The sequence below is a fragment of the Diadema antillarum genome, unplaced genomic scaffold (genome assembly GCF_040938485.1).
Source record: "Diadema antillarum isolate AM-2024a unplaced genomic scaffold, OU_Dant_1.0 seq00000833_RagTag, whole genome shotgun sequence".
NCBI lineage: Eukaryota > Metazoa > Echinodermata > Echinoidea > Diadematoida > Diadematidae > Diadema > Diadema antillarum.
Window position 1 is genome coordinate 1 of NW_027271709.1, and position 22,675 is coordinate 22,675.

The following is a 22,675-nucleotide window of genomic DNA, read 5'->3' on the forward strand; positions in this document are numbered from 1 at the left end:
TGCAACAGTGGAACTCTCCAACTTTGATATACAATAAATGCCCCTTGATATGTTTCATATTCTTCATAAGATGTCTGTGTACATTGAATGAAGTGACCTCTCCTACAGTTGAACATGTTAATGCTTTTGTATGTATGGTTTTACCATACAGTCCTCTTTCATCTCTGTCGTAGGAAGTAAGTGTGCGGACTTATAGATTTTTAGTCTCATTCATGTGAAAAGATATTCAGTACATATTTACATACCCCAGTGTTTGGGTGTGCTTTAATCCTGCCTGACTTTATGTGTAGTGTATGATTTCACTTGATTCAGATGATAGGTATGGAGGGCAGAGGTCCTATGGATATACAGATATTGTAAGTATGTGTTACACTGCGAAGTATGGTACTACAAAATGAAACTTTTCCTTTTTATACTCCTCTTCCACCAAGTCTTGTCCCCCCCCCCCCCCCCAAAAAAAAGCAAAAACAAAAACAAATGGACACTGAGAAAGAAGGGAAAAGAAAGAATGCTAGGATCAATGAGAAAAATGCAATGAGGGTAAATCAAGACTGGTGATGTGTCCTTGTCCCTTAATGTACACTGGCAGAGCAGCCTTGCTGTTTAGTTGGCCTATATTCACCACCACTTTCGAATCCACCGGAGCTAGAGGGAACTCGTCGCGCCCCTCCTTCCCTCCAGTACTCCTCAAATTAAGGGGAGATTTCTCGATGGATTTGTTACGACCCGCTTCGTCCTCACACTTGTGTTTCTCTTCCCAATTAGCGCCACCAGTTCAGCGGCAGTAGCAGCGATCTTCTCTGCCCAAATAAACCCAAGCAAGATTAAAGTTGCACGGGGGGGGGGGGGGGGGGGGGGGGGGGGGGGGGGGGGGGGGAGGAGAAGAAATATTTAGTTCTTTGTTGTTGCTGTTAAGTGAAATAAACTATCTGTAGGTGCAGAATGATGGTGGTATGATCAGATTTGTATTGAAGATTGTCTTTTTAAATTACTTTGGGGGTATCTCACTAAAAAACAGTGTGCTCTTTTAATGGTAGTTCTGAATGTCTGGCACAGTGCAAGCAGTGACTGACAAAATATGCACTGAAAAGTGCTACAGTGTGCTTGCATTTTCTTCCAGCTCCAAAATCCAGGAAGCTACCAGACTTACATAATAATAATAATGATAAAAAAAATAACCAAAGCAAAGAAATTAGTGAATACTTTTAATTCTCTTCTTAGATGGGAATCGCCATGCCCAGTGCAACAAATTTCTCGAAAGGCTCAGTGCGTAATGCATTGTAAGACCTACGTTTTGTATTTCAAACCAACGAAGTCACATTGTTTCTTCGCCGTAGACTGGACCTTTAAACAGGAAACGGGGGATGCGTGTTATGGTTAGAAGACTGCCAGCCTGCAATTCCCTCATTCTTCATTAGGGTGATACTAGCTGAGAGGGTATCCTCGCTTTCTCGCCATTATTTCATTTAATTCTGGGGCCTCTCTCTCTCTCTTTTCTCTGTGCCCTCCTTTCTTCTCTTTCTCTCTCATGTCTTTCTCTTCCCTTTTTTTCTTTTCCTTCTCTGCGGGACTTCGTAATAAGTTTGATAAAAGTGTGGAAAGTTCTGCGCCCCAGGGCAGTCGTTCTTTATCTTCTGGAGGGAACCCGTGTAAAGGCGAGCTGCCAAAACTGTTTTGTTTTCCTGTCATTTATATTAGCTGTTGATGCAGTTTCTTTAAAAAAACCAAAAACAACATACACAAAGAAAAACACACACAAAACTCATTTGATTGTGGGGCCAAAATTAAGTGACAAGCTGTGGTAGCTCAGTGGATAAGACTGCGGATTATCAAAGACAAGGTCCCTGGTTTGCAAAATAAAAAAAAAAAAAATTATAAAAGGTGGGTCCCGCCTTTTATTATTACCACTTTATTTTACTTTGTTGTTGAATATCTCAGCCATTTCAAACTGATTTTCATCAAATAAACTTTGAAAATCTCTTAAAATTGTATGCTTATAGATATGTCATATAAGTGGTTCATAACCCGTTGAGGACGTACAGTCCCGAGTATACTCGGGCAGGTGTCTATGGGAAATGCGTGTTTATAGCAAAATCAAACCGTCCTCAATGGGTTGATTATCTCACAGACAGTTAAAATCTGAATCCCCATCTCAACCCAAAACTATATGGTCCCTTCAATTGTTCTTTTTTTTTTTGCTCACAATTTAAAGTGGTTGTCCTTGTACATGTCCCTCTTGAAGTGGCCAATAAATGGTGGCTAGGGTGACTGAGTGTCACAGATGCTGTCCAGAGGAGCCATGCAGGCATCATGGCCACAGACAGACACTTTACACTGGGAACGAGAATGAGAACAATTACAAGAAAAGTGAAAAAAAAGAAGAAGATGGAAGAAGAAAATTAAGTGGGGGGAGTACGGCTGGAGTATTATGAGGGTTAGAAAATTGATGGAGAAATGGCCTCAAGCGATGTTGAGGGCCTGAGTGAGTGATCATAGGGAGAGGAGCCATAGGAACAGAATAAGAATGAGATCCCGACATAGGTGAGAATATGTCCACTTTACGACCTGGTAAACCCTGAAAGGCATTTATCGAAATAGAAGACGAAAATTGGTAACAAGTAGCTGTGAGACAGTTCTGGAGTGGAACAGAATTGGCAATGGGTTGAAAGGGAGTGGGGGGGGGGGGGGGGGCAAGGAAAGAGATGCGGGAGGTAATGGTAGGTAATAATGAAGGCCACGACACTTGTCGAGTACACGGAGTACACTCTCCGGCTCCCAAAATCAATTTCGATGCATCTCGCGCCACGGCAGGTTTCTGCTCGGTGGCCAGCTCTCGTCCGAGGTTGGAAAAGTTTCCGTCCTCTCAGCCGGCAACCCAGCACTCCCCCCCCCCCCCCCCACTCAATCTGAGGAGGCATTAGAGCAAGATATTTGATCAATAATTTGCCGCTATTAGGGAATCATCTGGCAGTGCATTTCTTGCTCGGGAACAGAATAATGAGGTCAATTGATGAAAGGAAAGTTTACGAAGGATGTCTGGAAGAAGGAGAAACGGAGGGAAGACAAAATCTTTGGTTTGGTTGGGTTATCATTAAGGATGAATGTGAGAGAAATTCTGTTACCATGGCAATCAGGGAGGACTTCAATGGAAGGAGATGCACGTTGATGAGGGTTACTGGCCATTGAGAAAATCGGTGCAGATTAAGTGAATGAGACGGGCGAGAGAATTGGATTAATGAAATACAGCTGCTGTGCATTACCAATTACTTGCAACTAATATATGTAATTGATGCTCATATGTGTGTATGTGACATTACTTGGAACTTCTTTTTTTTTTTCTGAAGTAATGGTTGGGGGGGGGGGAGGCTAGAAAAAATCCAGAAATTGAAAGTGAATTCCCATTAATATTCTGTCAAATGGCAACAGATTTTTTTTTTTTTTCAATGGGTTCCTTCCATTAATAGAATATTTGCCACTAGATAGAAAATAATAGCATTACAGTTCAGTATTCACAAAGGAAATTGTCGTTTTGAAGGTTAAGCTTTTTGTTTTATTTTCAGGAGAAGAAACAAAGTAATGTAGTTGTTATCCATTACCACAATATGAAGGAAACAAAACATACATTGTAAGTTGATATTTCAGTATCTTTTCATTGTGCTATATTCTGTTATTGGGACCTTCCGTATGTCTTACTATGTACAGTTCTCCTGTTGACACATGTAGCAGTGAAAAGAAGATGTTCTATCCCAGTTGATATCATGTTTTAGTTAAGTAAAATATGTTGTTCATTGCAGAATGATGGCAAAATGTATAAAGTAGTGAGAACAAGAGAGATAGCATGTAAGAATTTCCTTGAAGTTGCCGTGGAAACCTGCAGTTGCATAAGCTTGAGGTTTTCGTAGGTTTCCCTCGTGTTTCTCTTTTTCTCTCCCTCTCTCTGCTCTTTTACATCTCCATATCACCATAAGTACCATCAATGCACAGTTTTTACTGTTTCTTTTGTGAGATTTGATGAAAACAAAATAGTCCCTTTGTGCAAATTGTATACTTTGTGTTACCACAAACGAATTGTGTATTATTATGATAGAAATATATTCTTACTGTAAATTACCTAAATCTAAGCTGAGAAAATCAAAATAGAGTACTTTATTAGGGGCAGGAAGCTAAAACTATGCTGTAAAAAAAAAATGTAGCTGTTTCTTTCAGTTTCCGCGGTTTGACTTAATTCCCACGCACAAGAATGCTAAGCCATTCTGATTATTCACCGTCTATTCACGGATACTGTTACATCTTGTCTTCAAACTTGGGCAAACACAAACTCGCGTGTGTACCAGCCCCGGCATCTCTGTGTGTCTGACTGTCTGTGTGTGTGCGTGTGTGTGTGTCAGGAGGCAGGAGAAAGAGGGGGGGGGGGGGGGGGGGGGAGAGGAGGAGACTGCAGCACACACATACACTCATCTCGGCTACTGCGCGGGAAGTGTTTTCCGCTTGGTCGTGTCGACTGGCATTCTCTCGCATTGGTGTTCGGCGGGACGCTGCAGGCATCAATTATGCACACACAGGCCACTCGATGAGGGATTTTTTCCCCCTATCTCTTGTCTCTCTCCCCTTCTTCGTCTTTTCTCTTCCCCTTTCTACTTTGTCTCAGTGTGCCGTCCCTTCACTACTCCCCCCTCTGCTGTAATTTCCAACCTGTGGCAGCCGCAATAATCTGCTCACCCCCGACAGGATTCATCTCTCACTCCTTATTTTTTTTTTTTCCGTTTGCCAGGAGGTACGTTTTTGTCCTTCCACGGCTGCGGCTGATAATCCAACAATCATTCTTATCTTCTTTTGTGTACTGCAATCCAATTGTGAGCACATGACCTACTTTTGAGCGATGTACCGAGCAGCGCAGGGGGTTATTTGTATTTGAAGGGAGATGCAGGGGCCCCTCTAAAGTTTGGACCCTCAACAGCACTCAACGGTGACCCTCTTGACCTTTCAACTTGAGGGCAGCAGCAAAAGTGTCAACAAAACGCCTCTTGGAATAAATTTAGGACCGCATCCCGGGCTCGTAGATCGATATGTGACACGCGATATGCGTCAAATTTTGTTTGCGGTCGCCTGTTCTCATCTCCGCGATAACTCTACCCGACCGAGGCAGTCTCGGAGGTCGTTGCTAACGAGAGGGCACCCGTTGTCGTGCCCGTGCTGATGTCATTTCGTCGCCATCGATTTGAGACTCTCATATCAAAACCCCGCACGACGGGGAACGGGTCAGACCTTGCACTGCTCTCCTGCAGCTGAGGAGCGAGAAAGCGGACCCCGCAAATGAATCCAGCAGGCTGGCACCTCTCTCTCCATCTCACCCTGGTTGGAATATCATCACAGAGCAGTGGAGGCAGAATTGGAGTCGCGTTCGCCGAGAAATTCCTCCCCAGGCTGCAGGCAAAGGATGTAAACTCATACAGGTGGTGATATTTTTTTACTCTCGGCCGTCATCCTGGAGTGATAAATAAACAGAAGCAATCGGCATGAGGGCAGGGATAATTGCACTCAAGCTCAGTGCACGCTGTGATGTGAAAGCCCAGCACGCATGAGAGGCTATATGTGGGACTACAGCACACACTCCTGAGCATCGTGTGTGCAACGGGTGTTAATCTGCCACGAAAGTAATGTGATCAGAATTTCACTTAGTTTGAAGTGATCCTTGTACCTTGAAGATTCACCCTTCATTTAGTGTGCCGGAGGCAAGCGAGGGGAGAGTGCAGGGAGGTGAGAGTACTTTGCAGAAGCCAGGCCACCCTCCAGTCTCACCAAGGGTATATAAATGGGTGCTGCACGCTCCCTACCTCCATACTTCACCTTGACATTGGAAGGCAGCTGGTAGTAGGCAGAGCGGCTAGGGGGTCTACCTGTGCATGGAGAACCGTTTCGAGCTCTGTCGATACACATACTTTTCTGAAGTGTCCACTCTGGTGCGCCGTCCGGAGCTTCCTCCAGTCGTAACGCATTAATGTTGCTCTTTATCAAAACATACAGTCTTTCAACAAAACAAAGCACAAAAGCACCTTGGCTCATCTATTTGTATACTCCTCGAAAGTGATTTTTTTCCCCCCTTGGTGTCGCGCTTTCCCTCGCCGCAACAAGTGTGTGTGATACTATGTTTTCCTAACTGCCTGTGTGAACGTCATCATCTTTTAGTTTTGGATCAGTGGTAGCATTCCATTCTTAAAGGTTATGTACATTTTATTATTCCCAATGCCATAGACTTGAGCAGACTTTATACTTGACAAGCGATGAACCAAGTTAGTGAATGTAAAGTTTGATACTGTGAATGCACCATTTTTCACCCTTCGGGAAGTGTCTGCTGTCACATATGTTCATTTCTCCCCGCAAAAGTATTTTCTGTAGAAAGTTTGCAGTGCTTATTTGTGAAATTCAGAAATGATGTAATTCACCCATTTTGCAACTGTCATCACTGACTGTACAAGGTAAGACGGGGCCCAACCAATTTGAGGTACACTGGAATTCCTCCAGCGCTGCACCATATGCGGCACAAACAGGCAGCGTCTTCCGTTTGTGCCACTGCAAGGCAGCAGTAGCTTCATATTCTTCGTCGCTAATGAAAAGCGGAAAATTTGCGAGAAGCGCCGAGGATGAGAATTTGTCATCAATAAATGATCCTGACTGGGACACGAGTCTAGCAGCAGCGGGGGAAGCTTTTCCTGTATCTCTCCTCTCCGGAAAGTCTTATCGCCGATGATGTATGACCCATTAAATGATTCACTTAGGAGATGGGTAACTCTGCTTTTGACGGTGTGCTGAATTATTTAATGTCCATTTACTCTTACCACTATGGCATCACGTTGAGCTAGAAATTTCCTGCTGCTGTATTATCACCGGATCTGTCTCGTAACCACGTGTAGCTCGCGACGCTATGAAGATGCAACACTCTTTTTTTTTGTCAGTTTGCTTTAAATGACCAAATTCAGGAGATAGTGAAACAACAACATATTTACTAATGCAGTGCTCGAGACATTTCCGCTGCAGATCGTCATATATTTTTCTCGTGTGTGTGTTTATCTCTTCAATGGATTTGTCGAGACCTGTTCGCTGATCGTCGATATTTGCAACTCTTGTGTGAGCGTGCATTTGGAAGTGTATTGACCTCTCATGTTATACAAGCACCACCCATGTTTGATGCTTTCTTTACCATCGCTAACATTCAAGCGCGATTTCAATGTAACTCATTATCCAATAGAATATGACAGAACATCTGTAAAGGACCTGTACTTCACATTATTTTGCAAATATTGTTTTCTCTCTCCTCACTTTATTCCTATTGAAACTTTAATCAGAAGGATATGCATCAATGTTTCTTTCTTTTTTCATATTTCCCCTAAGAGCAAGAGAAATGACTGCATTCTCCAAAAGCATGTTACATGAGTTCCTACTTTGACGTAATTTATTTTGCAAAAGGACGCTTTGAAGTACAATATCAGACAATTAACTTCTGTAAAAAGTATGGCCCTGTGAGGATTACAAAAGGAAGAGAAAAAAATGTGATAAGGGAATTTTTTTCCTGCCCAAGCCTGGCCGAGGAGTAACGCCTTCTTTTTGACACTCGTTGGAGGAACAGGTTTCTAATGTCAGCCAGTGATAGACAGGAGGAAATTAATGCCCCAGAAACATTCTGCTGGGAGTTAGTAACAGCTAAGGCTCAGAAATTGCTTCTGTTTGCCCCGAGCTCAGAGTGCCATGTATTAAAACCAAACGCTTGTGGACTAGAGACGAGGAGTAATTCTTCGTGTGGATATTGTGCATCACACCTGGCGTTTGTACCGGGGAGAATCCGTTTAAGTGGATGAAGCTTGTGCAACTTTTGAATAATGTCTTCTCAATTGGGAAGAAAGCATCACTTGTTCGTGTTTTTGGGGTTTGTGATGGGCATGGAAAAATGAATTGCCTGTCAGCGACGCTAAAGCTCGATAAAAGCGTGTGATACCTTCAGATAGAAGGAACACTTCTATGTCGTTTGTATAGTTGGAGTAAAAAGCTGTATATATTCTGTTCTTTCATCGAGGAATTTCTAGCGGGAAGCGTGTACAGTGGGAGATGCACTGGTCATTGATCCATGCCTCCGCTGATGTGATTTGGATCCGTTTAGCGGTATCATTAGCGTGTGAATTTTGCTTTCCGTATGGGCCTGCATGCCCTTTTTTTTTTCAGGAAGTGCACCCTCGCTGCTCACAGTAGAGAGTGAGGCAGCGTGATATGCTAGGAGCTAGCAGTGGCAGCCCCTCTCCCCGCAATTGACGTTCTGGAGTGGCTTGCAGACAGCGTGGAGCCAACGCGTGTCAGACCCAGGAGCTGTCTGCGAATTTCCCCGGAAAAGTGACCCGCTGTGGGTAGAGTGGCTCTTAATCGTGCGATTGGTCTCCTTAGAAATACCTTGACTGACCTTCTTCAAAGAGAGAGAGAGAGAGAGCGAAGAGCGACAGAAGGGCAGAAAGGAAGAAGGAAAAAAGGATCAATAGCTTTCGAACAGCTCGTACAGTATGTTTCATGTAGCTGTCTTCCTGTTGCAGAGAATCAATTGCTGTAACAAAAGATTAATTTTCCTTTAATTGTTTTTAGTGGAGATACCCATAGTCAAGGTTTCCCATTTTGACTGTAACTGTTTGAACAAGTCCTCCCATCTCATTTCATCGTTTAACCCATCCTTTCCTGTGCTCCTCTGAAAAAGTGCTCTTTTAATGGAAAGTGATATTGTCGAAAACTCCACAAGGAAATTAGTTTTGTGACACAAAATACTGACAGCACTTCCGCACTCCGCTCTCTGGTTTTCATGTCAATACCGCCACTGATTTTCTCGGCTGGTGAAGCTTTTCTATGTTATGGGTTACATGAGACTTGAAGGAGAAAAATAGATGTCTACGCAAGTTTGCCCTTACGCAAAAGAGGAAAGCGTGAAGTGTTGTGAATGGCTCCTAGACACTTAGGCTTGTGTTTGTGTTGAGCAAGTTACTGAGCAATACTGTGTACCCTAACGTCATCCATGCCAGTAAGAGAGGGGTATGTTTTATTCATGAACCTGATATTAGAACCTTTTTATCTTTAAAGAAATTCTGTGAAGGAGTCTCAACAGTTTCTGGCAAATGCCTGTGGTTTTGCATCACTTGTTTTCGTACGGGTTTCCATAAATGGTCTTGCCTAGGAGATAGCTCTCAACCATGATGGGATGCTGAGATGGACCCTGTTATATACCCCAGGAGCAGTAGCAAGAAAGTTAACCAGTTTCGCAATCACCACATCGATGTTCCGAGGTCATGCTCATTCCAGGATGACAAGGGAGCGGCGGATGGATGGTCTCGTACCGAACCCCCAAAACAAACACGGCGATTTGCAACTCACATGCCCTCATGAATTTGACATGAAGGAGCACTTCACAGGTATCTAGGTTGTGGCCGGTCTCCTTTGAATGCTAACCCCTTTGAGGTCCTCCCAAGGAGCTCCCGGTGTGCGAGGTTTGCTCAATCACTCCCTCCCCACGGTACTGAAGGCAACATTCCCGACCTGCACTCTCTCCGAGGGAGAGTCATTGGCGTGCACGCACGTAGCTGATCAATGCAAATCAGAGAGTGCGTGCCTGCAGCCTCATGCGCATGCATGTCCCAGCAGAGGTGGACGGACGAGAATTTGATACGTCGGGATCTGAGCCGGAGCGGTGCTGATGAGGAGCATTGGCGACGCTTGCCTGAAATTGAGAACGCTAATTCGGGGGAGGCAATGTAATACACCCTCCTCATTAAAATGACACGATCAATGGCAGTGCTCCAAACTCAGAATAAACAGGTGTCACGCGCACATTCCTTTAAAGGAGTTGAAGGTGATGTGTAGTATTCTTTCATTAGTGGATAGCACAAAGTCAAGGAAAGAATAGAAGCAAGAGTTACTTGCCGAGGAAACACTCAAAGGGCAGACAGTGACTCATTGCGCATTGGAAAGCTTTGTGCTAGTTTGCATGAAAAGAAAGTTTACCGAATGTTTGCATGTAACTTCTGCCATTGCTGTAGCTTAAGTGAAAAGATTCAGAAACTGCAAATAGGAACGGAGTGTAGACTTTGCAGATGTACATGTATTCCTAAACAACCAGACAATTGCAAAAGTCATGCTCCTGCGGAGTTAGCGTTATAGGGAGAAACCTTTGCAATGGACGATAAAAAGAAGGGTTAAAGTTGTGCAACAAGAGAATGAATTCAGGATACACGTTGCACTGAGCACCCTACACAGAAGCAACACTTTTTGATTGACACCAAAGGTGTGCGGTCGGCGCTAGCTGCTTTCCAGCGTCAAATTTCTTGAGTGGAGAGTCCCTCCCACGGCCCGTGCCAAACACTCGGCTTGGATTACTCGTGCACTTAACCTACCGGGTGGGTTTGATGATGGCGCATTCGGCTGGACGGCAGCGGCCATGTTGACGGCAGCCGATTCTGGGAGACCATGGCAGCCGTACACGCCCAAGACCACCTGCTTGCACACCAGAGGAGTAACGAGCTGATTGCACAAACACACTTTGGAGACTGCGAGTGCTGTATTTCTGTCGTAAGTACAACACACAGACACACACACACACTTTTTGTTTGTTTTTTAGTTATGTTTTTTGATTTCGTACAAAATATACATACGTAGACAATCCATTCTAGGTACCAAATACAAAAGAAATACAAATACACTTTTAAAAGACAAAATTAGCATCATTTTGCAGTATTTAATGCAACAGTCTCTCACTTAACTATCAACAATGATAAATAAATTAGAGTCAAACTAACTCAACAATACTAACAAAACAATACTCTATGTATGATATGCGTTATATTCCACTTGAATACATGCATTATACGCACACACACACACACACACACACGTGCGAGCACACCTGTGCATGCGCATGTACAAAGAAACCATCACTATCTGTGCACATGTCTCTGTCAGTGAGAAATTATTACATAAAATGTCATAAAATTATCAGAGTACATTGTTGTACCAACTTCAGTACTGAACTTCAAATGTGTTTGATATGTTTTTCACTAGGCATATAGGCATTAATAACAATAATCAAATTTGCTTCTTTTTCTAAGACTCTCTGAGCAATATCGACTTTTCAGAAAAATATTTATAAAAAGCAATGATTATCAAACATTAGGACTTTTTGAAAACTGAATGCCACTTTCTTTTTTTATGTTTTTTATCATTCAAGGTCACGCTATGGACCTTAACGTCATCTTGCTGATATGAATAAATCTATAGTCTGTGTTCAATCTGTAAAATGCTCCCAAAATCTTACACAACCATTTGCTTGTCCTTTCTCATTAGTTGTTTTGACAGCATAACAATGCTAGGAAATTGGTTAAAAGGCCAATCAGGACTGGACTATTTTATTCATTGAAGTTGACCAAGTGATATTGCATGTTATAATCCTTTGTCCACATCTTCTGTAGATGATGCATTCTTCAGTGTACTATGGCATATATAAGGTTATTGCAGGATAAGTGGTATCATGCATCTACGTTTGTATGACCAGTCGTGATGTTTTGAAGAAACCAGAATCTGAGCTGTCTTTCTTTATTTCTCTCTGTTTAAAAGAGACAACAATAATCCCTGAGCCCCTATTCAGCCGAAACATTGCCTGCATAACCGTCAAGAAGTTATGCAGAAAAAGTTGATATTCCTTTATTATTGTATCTCTCAAGCGGGCATTGCCTAATTGGCGTGCAGACTCAACCTTTTCGCGAAATTCCCAGCGGAATCGTCGATACCGGCAGGGTGACCGCTGGCAGGCTCACGCCGGCGCCCGCATGTACCTCCCCACGCTTTGCTGCTCAGGGACTTTGGGCTTCAGCCGAGCCAGTGGGATCAAGGGCTGAGTTGTGCATCTGCCCATTGTTGATAATGGTTTCAGACTATTTGGTTACCCTCTGTAGAGAAGTTGGGACATTTTAGAGTACCCCGTAGGAGATGTGGGCGGGCCAGCTTGTGTTGTGTCTTTGACTATAAAGGATGTAGCATGCATTTTTTCCCTCCTGATTTTCTTCAGGGCCTTTCCAGTTTTATGTGTTGTTTTTGCATTGTTCAGCAAAATCATGCTAGATTTTTTTTTCTTCTTTTAGATCAGAATAAATAGAATCGTGGGTGGGAAAAATGGTTTTGTAGTAACACTGCAAGATTGCTCAGGCAGGCAAAATTGTCAGATTTTTAAGCACCCTCTTACGGAAGATGCAATTTCCATCATAACACAACATCGTACTGGTGTTTTGAAGCTTGAAATGTTGCTCAGCAGATTGGTAATATTATTGTGGCAGGGACCAATCAAGCATACAATGTGGCATAGAATGTGCAGTATCGGGGTATGCAGTGAAATTCATGTCAAGACGCTGAAGGTTAGGACATCCTTGACGTGATGATTTGATAATTATATTGAAACGGAGAATCAGTCTTTAGTGAAGAAAGAATGTTGATTCTGCACTCCAAAACTATAAAACACACACACACTCAAAATCAATATCCAGGACTCCTGATGTGACAGACTCTTGTCTGTGACATACATACATTATATGTACACACACACACACACACACACACACACAGACATACACACAAACACACACACACAGACATACACACAAACACACATTCTCACACGTGCACACGTGCATGCAAAATAGAAAAAAAAAAGGGCATACTCATCAAAACATTGTGAATACACGATGAAGCCCAGGGTTGAATATTTTCCACCGTGATAAAGAGTATTTTTGTTTGTGTGTGCATTTACAGTATGTATCCATGCATGTGTGCTGTTTTGCAAATGTCTTTTGGAGTTATCGGATGTGTACCAGTTAGGAAGGATCTTAGGGAAGCGCATTTCTGCCAGCCAAGCTAAAATGGCGGTGCTGATGTTTCATGAGAATTATTGCCATGAAAGTATTCCCTTTTTTAGGCATTGAAAAAACATCAACACATTATGCCATTAAAGGCAAGACTGCTGTTAGAGAAGACACCTCTGTATTGTCAAAGCAAACTAACATAATGATTCCCCCCCCCCCAATAAATGGCCTCCTTATTGGCTTAATTATACACTGAGGGAAGAAATAGTTTTGCATAGGAATTCCCTGGAATTGCATCTCCAGAATTAGTTGCTGCATTGATGGTGTGAATTAACCCCATTATATTCAGACTTTTTTTTCTTTTCGTCGAGAGATAAATGAGGCGGTACTCCCCGAGAGAATTCTGATATTCCAGTTACGTTATTATCTCATTAAGTCAGCCAACTGACTGTAAACACATCTTCATTCATTGTAGGGTGTCTGGTATTTCACACATTGGAAAGAAAGATGGTTTTAGCTGTCTCACTTGTTGCCGTAAAATGATAACAAAATGCAATTATCCCTGCAGGTGAAGGTGATGAAAATGGGTTAAACAATGATGACCTTGGGTATGCCGCAGGAAGATGTTAAAAGTAGTCACTTTTGTCACAATATTGGAAGCATCATATATTTATTCTTTTTTGACAACAGAATGCCATTGAAAGTGGGAATATGTTTGAATACATACATTTCAAGCATGTTTTTATTTTCTAAGTCTCTTTTTAGAGTGGGCCTAAAGTCATACTGATATGAATGAGTATTCATTGATATGCACCATTATGGGTGTCCCTAATAGTGTATTACTAAACAAAACAACCACATGCACATTGTAAAAAACAGACAACACCTACAAAGCAGTATTTGTTTGTGTGAGTGTATACTTGTGATAGTTTATGTGTATGTTTGTATGTAAATAATGTATACAGCCATACACACATATTGAATGCAAACATTTTATGTACCATATAATATGTGGGATTATCTTTTTCTTTTTTTTTTCCCAGATGAGCTGAGAGTTGTAGGGGCAGCAAAGAATGAAAGAGATAAATATATGGAATAGACGAGGGAGAGGGAGAGAGAGAGGAGAGAGTGGGGAGGGGGTGGACTCAAGAATTAGGTGAAGGAAAGGGTCCGTTAGTGAGCAAGCAAGATGTATGCGCTTTTTTTAAATAGGCTGGCTGTGTTTGCTTGGACTTGAAGCGCGCTGTGCATATACTGCGCCAAGTCAGCGAATCCTGGTTCGAGTGTGTTTGCCGTCTATTACGCAGTCCAGCGCGTTTAACTCCTGACATGAAGGCAGTCGAGGGTGGACTGCATCGATTAGTTTGAGAGTGAAAGATGTGGTCATAGCTACCTCCTTTTATATTTTTTGTTTTGTTTTGCCTTGTTTTTGTTTGTCTGGGTTTTTTTTTTTGGAGGGGGGAGGAATGGAAGCAATAGGGTCCTAGATGTGTACCTATGTCGGGTTAAGGGACTTCAGATGATAAAAGTACTAAGTAAAAGGGCTGAACTTGGTGAAATACTTGTGAAAAATGTTCAGGCTATTTAGTGGAAAGGCAGAAGAGTAGATTGATGCTGATGATCAGGAAGAGTTTATCTCAGCCTGGAGAATTGGTTTGAGGTACTGGAAAATGGTTGACATTATCGCAGACATTTTGGTGATAAGTAGTGACAAAGATGAAGTAACCAGTCTCTCTCTCTCTATGCTGTAGAGAACAGCCTTGTGAAGCCAAGGGATTTCTGATACTCCCAGGTTTTGAATTTGCAAGGTATAGTTGTACAACGTTAATGTACCTCTTCCATACATCATCTTGAATGGTAGTAGTAGTAGCAGTAGAAGTAGTAGTAGTAGTAGTAATAGTAGTAGTAGTAGTAGTAGTAGTAGTAGTAGTGGTAATAATAGTAGTAGTAGTAATGATAACAATATTAATAATAACAATAATAGTAATAATGATGATAATAATAGTAATAATAATAATAATAATAATGATGATGATGATGATGATAATGATAATGATAATGATGATAATAATAATGATAATATTAATATTGATAATAATGATAATAATTATAATAAAAGTAGAAGTAGTAGTAGTAGTAGTAGTAACCAGTAGTAGTAGTAGTAGTAGTAGTAGTAGTAGCAGCAGCATAGCAATAGTAGTAGTAGTAGCACCATGCTTCCTCAAACTGTCAGTGTATTCCTCATTTTTGTAGAAGGCAGGTTAGAGAAGTGGAATGAAAGAGAAAAAGATGACAACACACACCAGGGGGGCATTTCATGAAGGAACTTGTCGGATAAAATGTCCGACAAGTCAATGATATCCGACAAGTTAATAGAATTCAGCCAATCAGACTAAAGAATTTCTCAAAACTTGTCGGATATAATTGACTTGTCAGATATTTTATCCGACAAGTTCCTTCATGAAATGCCCCCCAGATGCCAATTAGGATTAAGATCCATAAAACAGGAGTCGTTTAATGCTTCAGATCAACAAACTCATCGGGCAATTAAATGGAGTAAACAATTGAATAAACCGGCTGCAATAGTACGTAGAATCTCTAGATGCTTCAAAAAAGGAATATGTTATATTGCATTTCATGTTGATTTACTGGTCTAATTAGGCGTCCGTTTGGATTTCTTGACATAGAGTAAGAGTGGCTAATTTGCTCAATCCTCTCTTACAGTAGACATAGTAGAACCCATTGATTTCAAGTCAAAACACTCAGGATGTGGTTGCTATCGAGGTAATTGGCAAACTCAGCAGCTAGAGATAGAAGCAGGAAGAGAGATATAGAAAGAGGGGGAGATATATAGAGAGAAACATAGAGAGATATAGAGAGAGATATGGAGAGATATAGAGAGAGACATAGAGAGATATAGAGAGAAACAAAGAGAGATAAAGAGAGATAGAATGAGACATAGAGAGATATAGAGAGAGACATAGAGAGATATAGAGAGAAACATAGAGAGAGACATAGAGAGATATAGAGAGAGACATAGAGAGATATAGAGAGAAACAGAGAGAGATGTAGAGAGAAACATAGAGAGATATAGAATGAGACATAGAGAGATATAGAGCTCTAGAGACATAGAGAGATGTAGAGAGAAACATAGGGAGATATAGAGAGAAACATAGAGAGATAGAGTGAGACATAGAGAGATATAGAGAGAGACATAGAGAGGTACAGCTGTAGAGAAAGTGAGAGAGATAGAGATGGAAAGTTAGAGAGAGAAGAGCAGAATATATCTCACGCTGCAAACTGGAATATCAGTTATGTCTGCATAGGAAATACGGGCAAAAATAGTGCAGGCCATCAATTGGAACGCCAATTCTTGAATGCCGAATTGCGAGGGGTTTCCCACCATTATTCATATTGCCGGGAAGCGATACAAATTATACAGCTCCCCGTCGTAATGTATGTGACCCTACATTATTCATGACAGTGCGCAATGCTCAGAGTCTCACGCTCATCTTCCCGACTTTTCTTTCTCTTTTTTTTTTTTTTTGAGTGTGTAAAAGTATAGCAATGATTTATCAGAAATGTTTATTTTGACATTCTTCGTCTATTCCATGTGACGTTGTAGAGACGATTATGCACCAAGCATGCCCTGCTACCTCTTTCTTATCATGGTTCTATTGTACAAGCTATTCTTTATGAATTGATATTTTCTTTAACACATACATTTTATACAATGCACACAGTGCAAGAGTACTAGTGTGAGTATGTGTTTGTCTATATGTGTGTGTATTTGTGTGTATACGAGATGCCCTCCTTTAAATTCAGCTACATTCATGTATATTAATCAAAATGTCATTTTTTTTTTTTTGCCATTTGTGCCATAAACTGTGCATACACTCAAAACAAAATGTATACAATCATAAACACAACCTGATTATTTTCTGTATTCAAAATATTTCAAAGATTTACAACTGTATGTGAATTATATGACAAAAATGGCAAAATTTGAACTAGGCCATATGGAATTAATTTACATTGTATTGAACAATGGGTAATCAGGTAGGCTGATGGAAGTGTAAATGTGAATAGAAACAGGAACATGATGTACTGCCACATGTTGGTATTTGGCACCCAATCATAATCCCTATGTCCTGTCAGGGGTGTTTAACCTTTCATTAAACTGTTAGGCTGAGAATGTCCTAGCAAGAGAATCTTGTCTACATTTCTTTTTCTCTCAGTCATTCTTATACTCCTTCCAAGTTTGTTCCTTATTTCCTTTTTCCTACCATATTTCCCCCATCTATAAAAATCTCATTCATACTTGCTCTAGCTGCCCTAATTCCTCTCACCTTTCCCTTTTTGTTAACTCTTAATACTTTTTATCTACCCCTCTTTCCTGTCCCATATTATCTTCTATTTTTTTTTTTTTTGAGGGGGGATGAAAGGGATCACTTCTACATGGAAAGGTCCCGCATACCCTCAACAGTGCTGAGTCTTCTGTCCTCGTGGACATGCATATTCATATTCATATTCATATATCATCGCTAGGGCGACAAGACCTCATACATACAAAATGTCAAATGTTCAGGAGCTGCCAAAGCACTATAGAGAATAGAATAGCCTTTCCTTTGACATGTCTTGATGGCTTCATTTTTGGATGTAAGACAGCTAGGATTTGGACAGGACATCACTTAACCGATCAATTTAACAGATCAATTCCAATATTGTCATTTTAATTATTTACTTAGGTCAACAGGTAACTTAGCATTGCCAAAACCCAGGACAGAATACTGTAAAAGAACTTTTTATTATAGGGGTGCTGTGCAATACAACAATCTCCCTCCAAGCTTAAAAGTTGTTTGTAGTCCTGCTTCATTTTCTAGTAAATTGATATCATTTGTTCCAGATTTTTTGTAATCCTTTTATAGTATGTTTACTTTCTTTGTAGCTTAGTCGACATACAATGTCCTTTTTTCTCTTGTCAGTGATATACATATTTTTTACAGTTTGAATGTTTGTTTCTTTTTTTTCCTGATGTCAATATCAATTTTATACTAGGACCCCATGGAAGAACAGCCATGTCTTCGTAGACTGAGCTGAATGGGCTATCCTACCGTACATATTCGTTGCTTATTTCCCTCTCTTGTTTTCTTCCTCTTTTCCATATTTGATGCATTCTTTGTATTGTTCTACTGTTGATCATATGTTGTATATTGCTTGTCATACTTTACTGTACTCTTTTTTTATGCTGAATTTACGGTGAATAAATAAATCAAATCAAATCAAACCGATTATATGACCATATATCCAAAAAAGTCATTTTCACCAAAATTTGAGATACAAGGTCTTGTCACCCCAGTGACGATATGGCTTTGTCCTCTTTGAGGTGAAGACTGGAGATGGGTCCTTTTGGTGTCTTACTGGTCTCAGAGATAGGTTTTGTATTATGAGGGGCAGCGATTGTGGGTCTGCCTCCTCATACATATTGGGGGGGGGGGGGGGAAGGTGCTGCTGTGGTGAGAAATACACAAAAGACACCAATCGGTCAGCAATATTGATGTGTGGGTCACTTCTACATGTAAGAATCAGTGTGTAAGACCAGAGAATAGTTTTCCTGGTATTGCATGGCAATTTGCTATGTATTTTGGATATAGCTGATGTACATAATGTGATTTGCATAGCTATTTCATTATGCAGTTATGTACCATTTTGTTTAAAATACAATTTAAATGTCCATTGACTAAAATTGCTCCTCAATTTCAAGAAGGGAGATTGTTCCCTGTAGGACACTATACAAATGTACTGACCCCTCCTAGTGGCATTTTGTATACATATATGTATAATGTGGGCAGCAACTGGTCATCACACAAACATTTATGAATTATTTGGTCTTGTATACATGGTATTATTTTCAGTGGTATAGTGTGATGTAATCTTGCACTATTTGTGGCACAATGTGAACAAAATCACTGAAATATTATTTGAAGTATTCAGTGCTTTATGAGAAAAAGCAAGCTTTGTCATTGCCATCATAACAGAAGAGAAATTTCTTCTTTTCTGTGAGAAACCAATGAAGATATATATATTTTTTGTAACTGTTTTTATATTGTATTGAATTAGGAACCAATGTTGTGACAGTGCATCCTCAAGCTATGCTAACTCTTGCTGGCTTCAGATCTGTTAAATGTCAGTATACATTATGGCAACATTGAGTATCAAGTGGACAAGTATTTATCGTGACTGAAATGGTGATTACCGGATTAATATCACAATATTTGCAGTCCATGCTCATACACGTAATGTGGGTGTCATATCAGTAATGACCGCTGTGATATATTTGCTTGCATAAATGGTATAGATGTTAATGAGCCATCAAATTTGCCACCCTGAAAGCCTTTGCACCCCAGTGCTGTTTCATGGTCAGTACAAAATCTTGCCTGTTGCCGCATATCCTCAAAGCAGGCACGGGAGTGTGTAATTGATTTTATGCCCAACACGTACCACCCCCGATACATTTTCTCACCCGCCATTGTTGAACTGGCACGTGTGTGCATCACGATTACACCGAGAGCAAATAGACCGTAGCACCCGTGGTATAATGATGGCGCTAACCACGGCGAGCACGCCCCGGCGACGGCAGAGGCGAGAAGACATAGCCGCCGCATATCTGCAAAGCTGCGGACGCTAATAGATCGTGATGTGCCGTCTCGCTCCCGTTTCGGCTGCAGATTGTAATTAGATGAATGCATGTGCGCCCCGGCGGCTGTTTTCCTTCCCCGAATGTGGGAAATATTAGCCGCTCATCGTCATCATGGGGGGAAGAGTTCCCGAGGAAAGGGACAAATGGGGAAGGGGGGGGGGTAAGAGAGAAACTGGAGCACAAGATGATGATTAGCATTCAATAACTTTGTCTCAAGGGCTGTGGAAGACGTGAAATCCACTCTCCATACCAATGTGCCAGTGATGACCTTGGGTAGTGAATTCCAGCATGTGGGGCTGATGGAAACCTTCACCTACCATAACCTTTATCGCAGCAACAACACAATCACTTTTCCATCTCTCTTCCACACCATCCCACTTCCCACAATATTCCTAGCAGAACAAGATTGATGAGTGCAACAAAATCCAACTTTATTCATGAATTTCCAGCGAGAGAGAAAATGTCAAGTGTATTCATATATAAATAGGGAAAGAGTTATGGGATCAACTGTATGTAAGGAGATGATCTAATGAAGATGGGGGAAATATGGAACTTTTATTAAGCATTTGATGATTTGGGTTTTGTTTTTTATCAATCTATTTTTCTCCACTGGCTGAATTTTGTGCTGCTCTTTACTGTCTTTTTCAGTCAGTTTTGATTTGTAGAGGTTATCAAATTATGCCTCCAATTATGTTGAGTATTCATTTGATGAACTATTGATATTCATGTGAAGTGAACACTGGCGGCTTCAAATTTTTGACCTGGTCATGTACGTGTGGCTATCATGTCACTTGCATAAGTTACTTCACACATTGATTTTTTCTTTGCATGAGGAAAAAAAAACCAGGAATTCACCATTTTTATTTATTTATTTATTTATTTTATTTTATTTTATTATTATCATTATTATTATTTTTTTTTTTTTTTTTTGGGGGGGGGATGTTTATCCGAAAGAGATAAAATGATTTTGCAATATTTCAAGGCATCCTGTTGAGAAATTAGGTATTCACATGAGATCCTTTTGTAGAAAGTCAGCAAAAAAACAGCAACAACAAGAATGTCAACAAAAACAATCTTAGTGCTTTTGTGTGTAATTAACTTGATCATTAAGTTAAGATTTCTGTGCAAACAAGTTTTTGGTCATGTGAGCAGGATTCCTTTTCTTTCAAACATCCCATTGGTTGCCATAATTGCATACTAATAGTCAAACTGTCGTAGTCCTCTTTTATCTTGACAACCCTGTTGTCAATTTAAAAAGAAAATTCTCTGAGATTCATACATGTAAGGTAATATCCCACTAAAAAAAAATAAGTAAACTTAAAATACATCCATGCTTGCCCCATATTTCTAAATTGGAACAGTCACCCCTCACTATACACCTTAACAATGTGAAAAAACATCTGATCTGAAGACATACATGTCGGTTTCTGTTATGTTTTGAGTAGGTTTGGACCACAAGCAATGCAAGACCGCACATTCAGAGGTTAATAGACTCTACTTTCTTAGTCATTTCTTTGCTTGTTTATTTGTTTATTCATTTTTCACGCTACACATGCATCCTTGCAAAGTTCAGCAGTGCCCCATGATTGTCCATTAGACCTTCAGAAGACCTTAAGGCACAAATCGATATTTCTCATACGAACTACATCCTATGCAATTACTTGTATGATACCATTGAAATAACACCTTGTTCTTCCCTGTACAATCAATAGGTCTTTCTTGCTTTCCTGAGCTTTGTGTCTATACAGTCACATTTGACAGCACTGATTTGTTTGAATTGCACCATGACAATTTAACGAGAGTGAGAGAGAGAGAGAGAGAGTAGCAAAACTTTCTGCACTGTTAACGCAACTAATATTCAAGACATCTTAAGGTAGTAGATTTGTCTTTGTCATCCTGTGCTGTGTGCTGCTTTCTCTGTCTGTCTGTCTGTTTGTCTGTATGTATGTATGTCTGTCTGCCTCTCAGTCACACACACACACACACACATGTATACACAGATACCAAGTTGGGAGTGCACTGTGTTTAGGATGACACACGCTGTCTGTATTCCTTCTGTCCGTACAGATCGATATAGGAGGCCAATGAACGGTAGAGCATGGAAACTTGTGAACCCCTGGCTGCACTCTTAACTTCCTCGTTGTTGTTTCTCTCTCATCGATTGTATGAAATTAAAGTCACGTCAAATGATTATCAGACAGTCTTCCCCCGCCCCTTTTCAACCCCCCACCAACAAGTCTGTGCCCGCCAGCTAGGATCTATCCGCCTTTGCTACATGTATGATTATATTGAACTTGATATACATCCCCCCTCCAAACCAGATTTACTTTAGGAGGAAAAAATAGATCTAGGGTGAGGGGTGAAGGGGGCGCAAGGAGGGACAACCACCTGTCTTCCTGTACAAATATGGGCGAAAGATCTGAAATGGAAAGGATGCAGAGGATGTACAAATCCCTGCGGTCTTTAAGAGTCCATTGGCCTGTGTGTGCCGTGGAGCATCTGCAGCGAGATCTTGCAGCTTTACATCACCGTCAAACCCGTGCTCTTGAGGACTACGAGATGGTTATTAAGTCCTCCTCTCACCCAGGGATGTTGACTCTATCCCAGTGCCTTACCAAATGGTGCAGGTCTTGCCGAATCAGCAATGTGTTCAAATTGTCTTCATTCCATCTTTCTTTCTTCTGATGTCTTCTCCTTGGCTTGCTCATCATCATCCTCTCTCAGGTTTCCAGGTCTTCTTTCTTTCCCCCTCTCATACATTGCTCTGTCTCTTGTTTTCATGTATATTATAGCCTTATTTTGCTTTTATGGAACTAATGTTATTTAGACAATATTTCAATCAGAGTAAAGATCTAGAGAAAGTTAAACTCCTTGCCAAAAGTCCCTCCCACGGCCCTTTGCCACCCCTCCATGTTTGTGATCATCCTTGAGGTTGGCACTTAACTTGATACGACTGAATGAGACGTTGATTGTGTGCGATTGAGGTTGAACTTTGCAGAGCGTACCAGTCATGGGACATATCAAGTGCTGGCTGTGTTGGACAACAGCAGTGACATTTATCATCGTCTTAAAGTTGCCGTTGTCACTGTGTTGTTTCAAATTCGGG

At 40.9% G+C, this 22,675-nt stretch overlaps 1 protein-coding gene across 1 annotated transcript in view; it reads left to right on the forward strand.

Moving 5' to 3' along the window:
* The first annotated feature begins 9,053 nt into the window (after positions 1-9,053).
* LOC139740081 (RIMS-binding protein 2-like) overlaps positions 9,054-22,675 on the forward strand; it is a 132,074-nt gene continuing 118,452 nt past the window's right edge. The window contains exon 1 of the mRNA XM_071650671.1: positions 9,054-10,590. Coding sequence (XP_071506772.1) covers positions 10,489-10,590 — 102 coding nt within the window. The 5' untranslated portion in view covers positions 9,054-10,488. The remainder of the gene's footprint in view (positions 10,591-22,675) is intronic.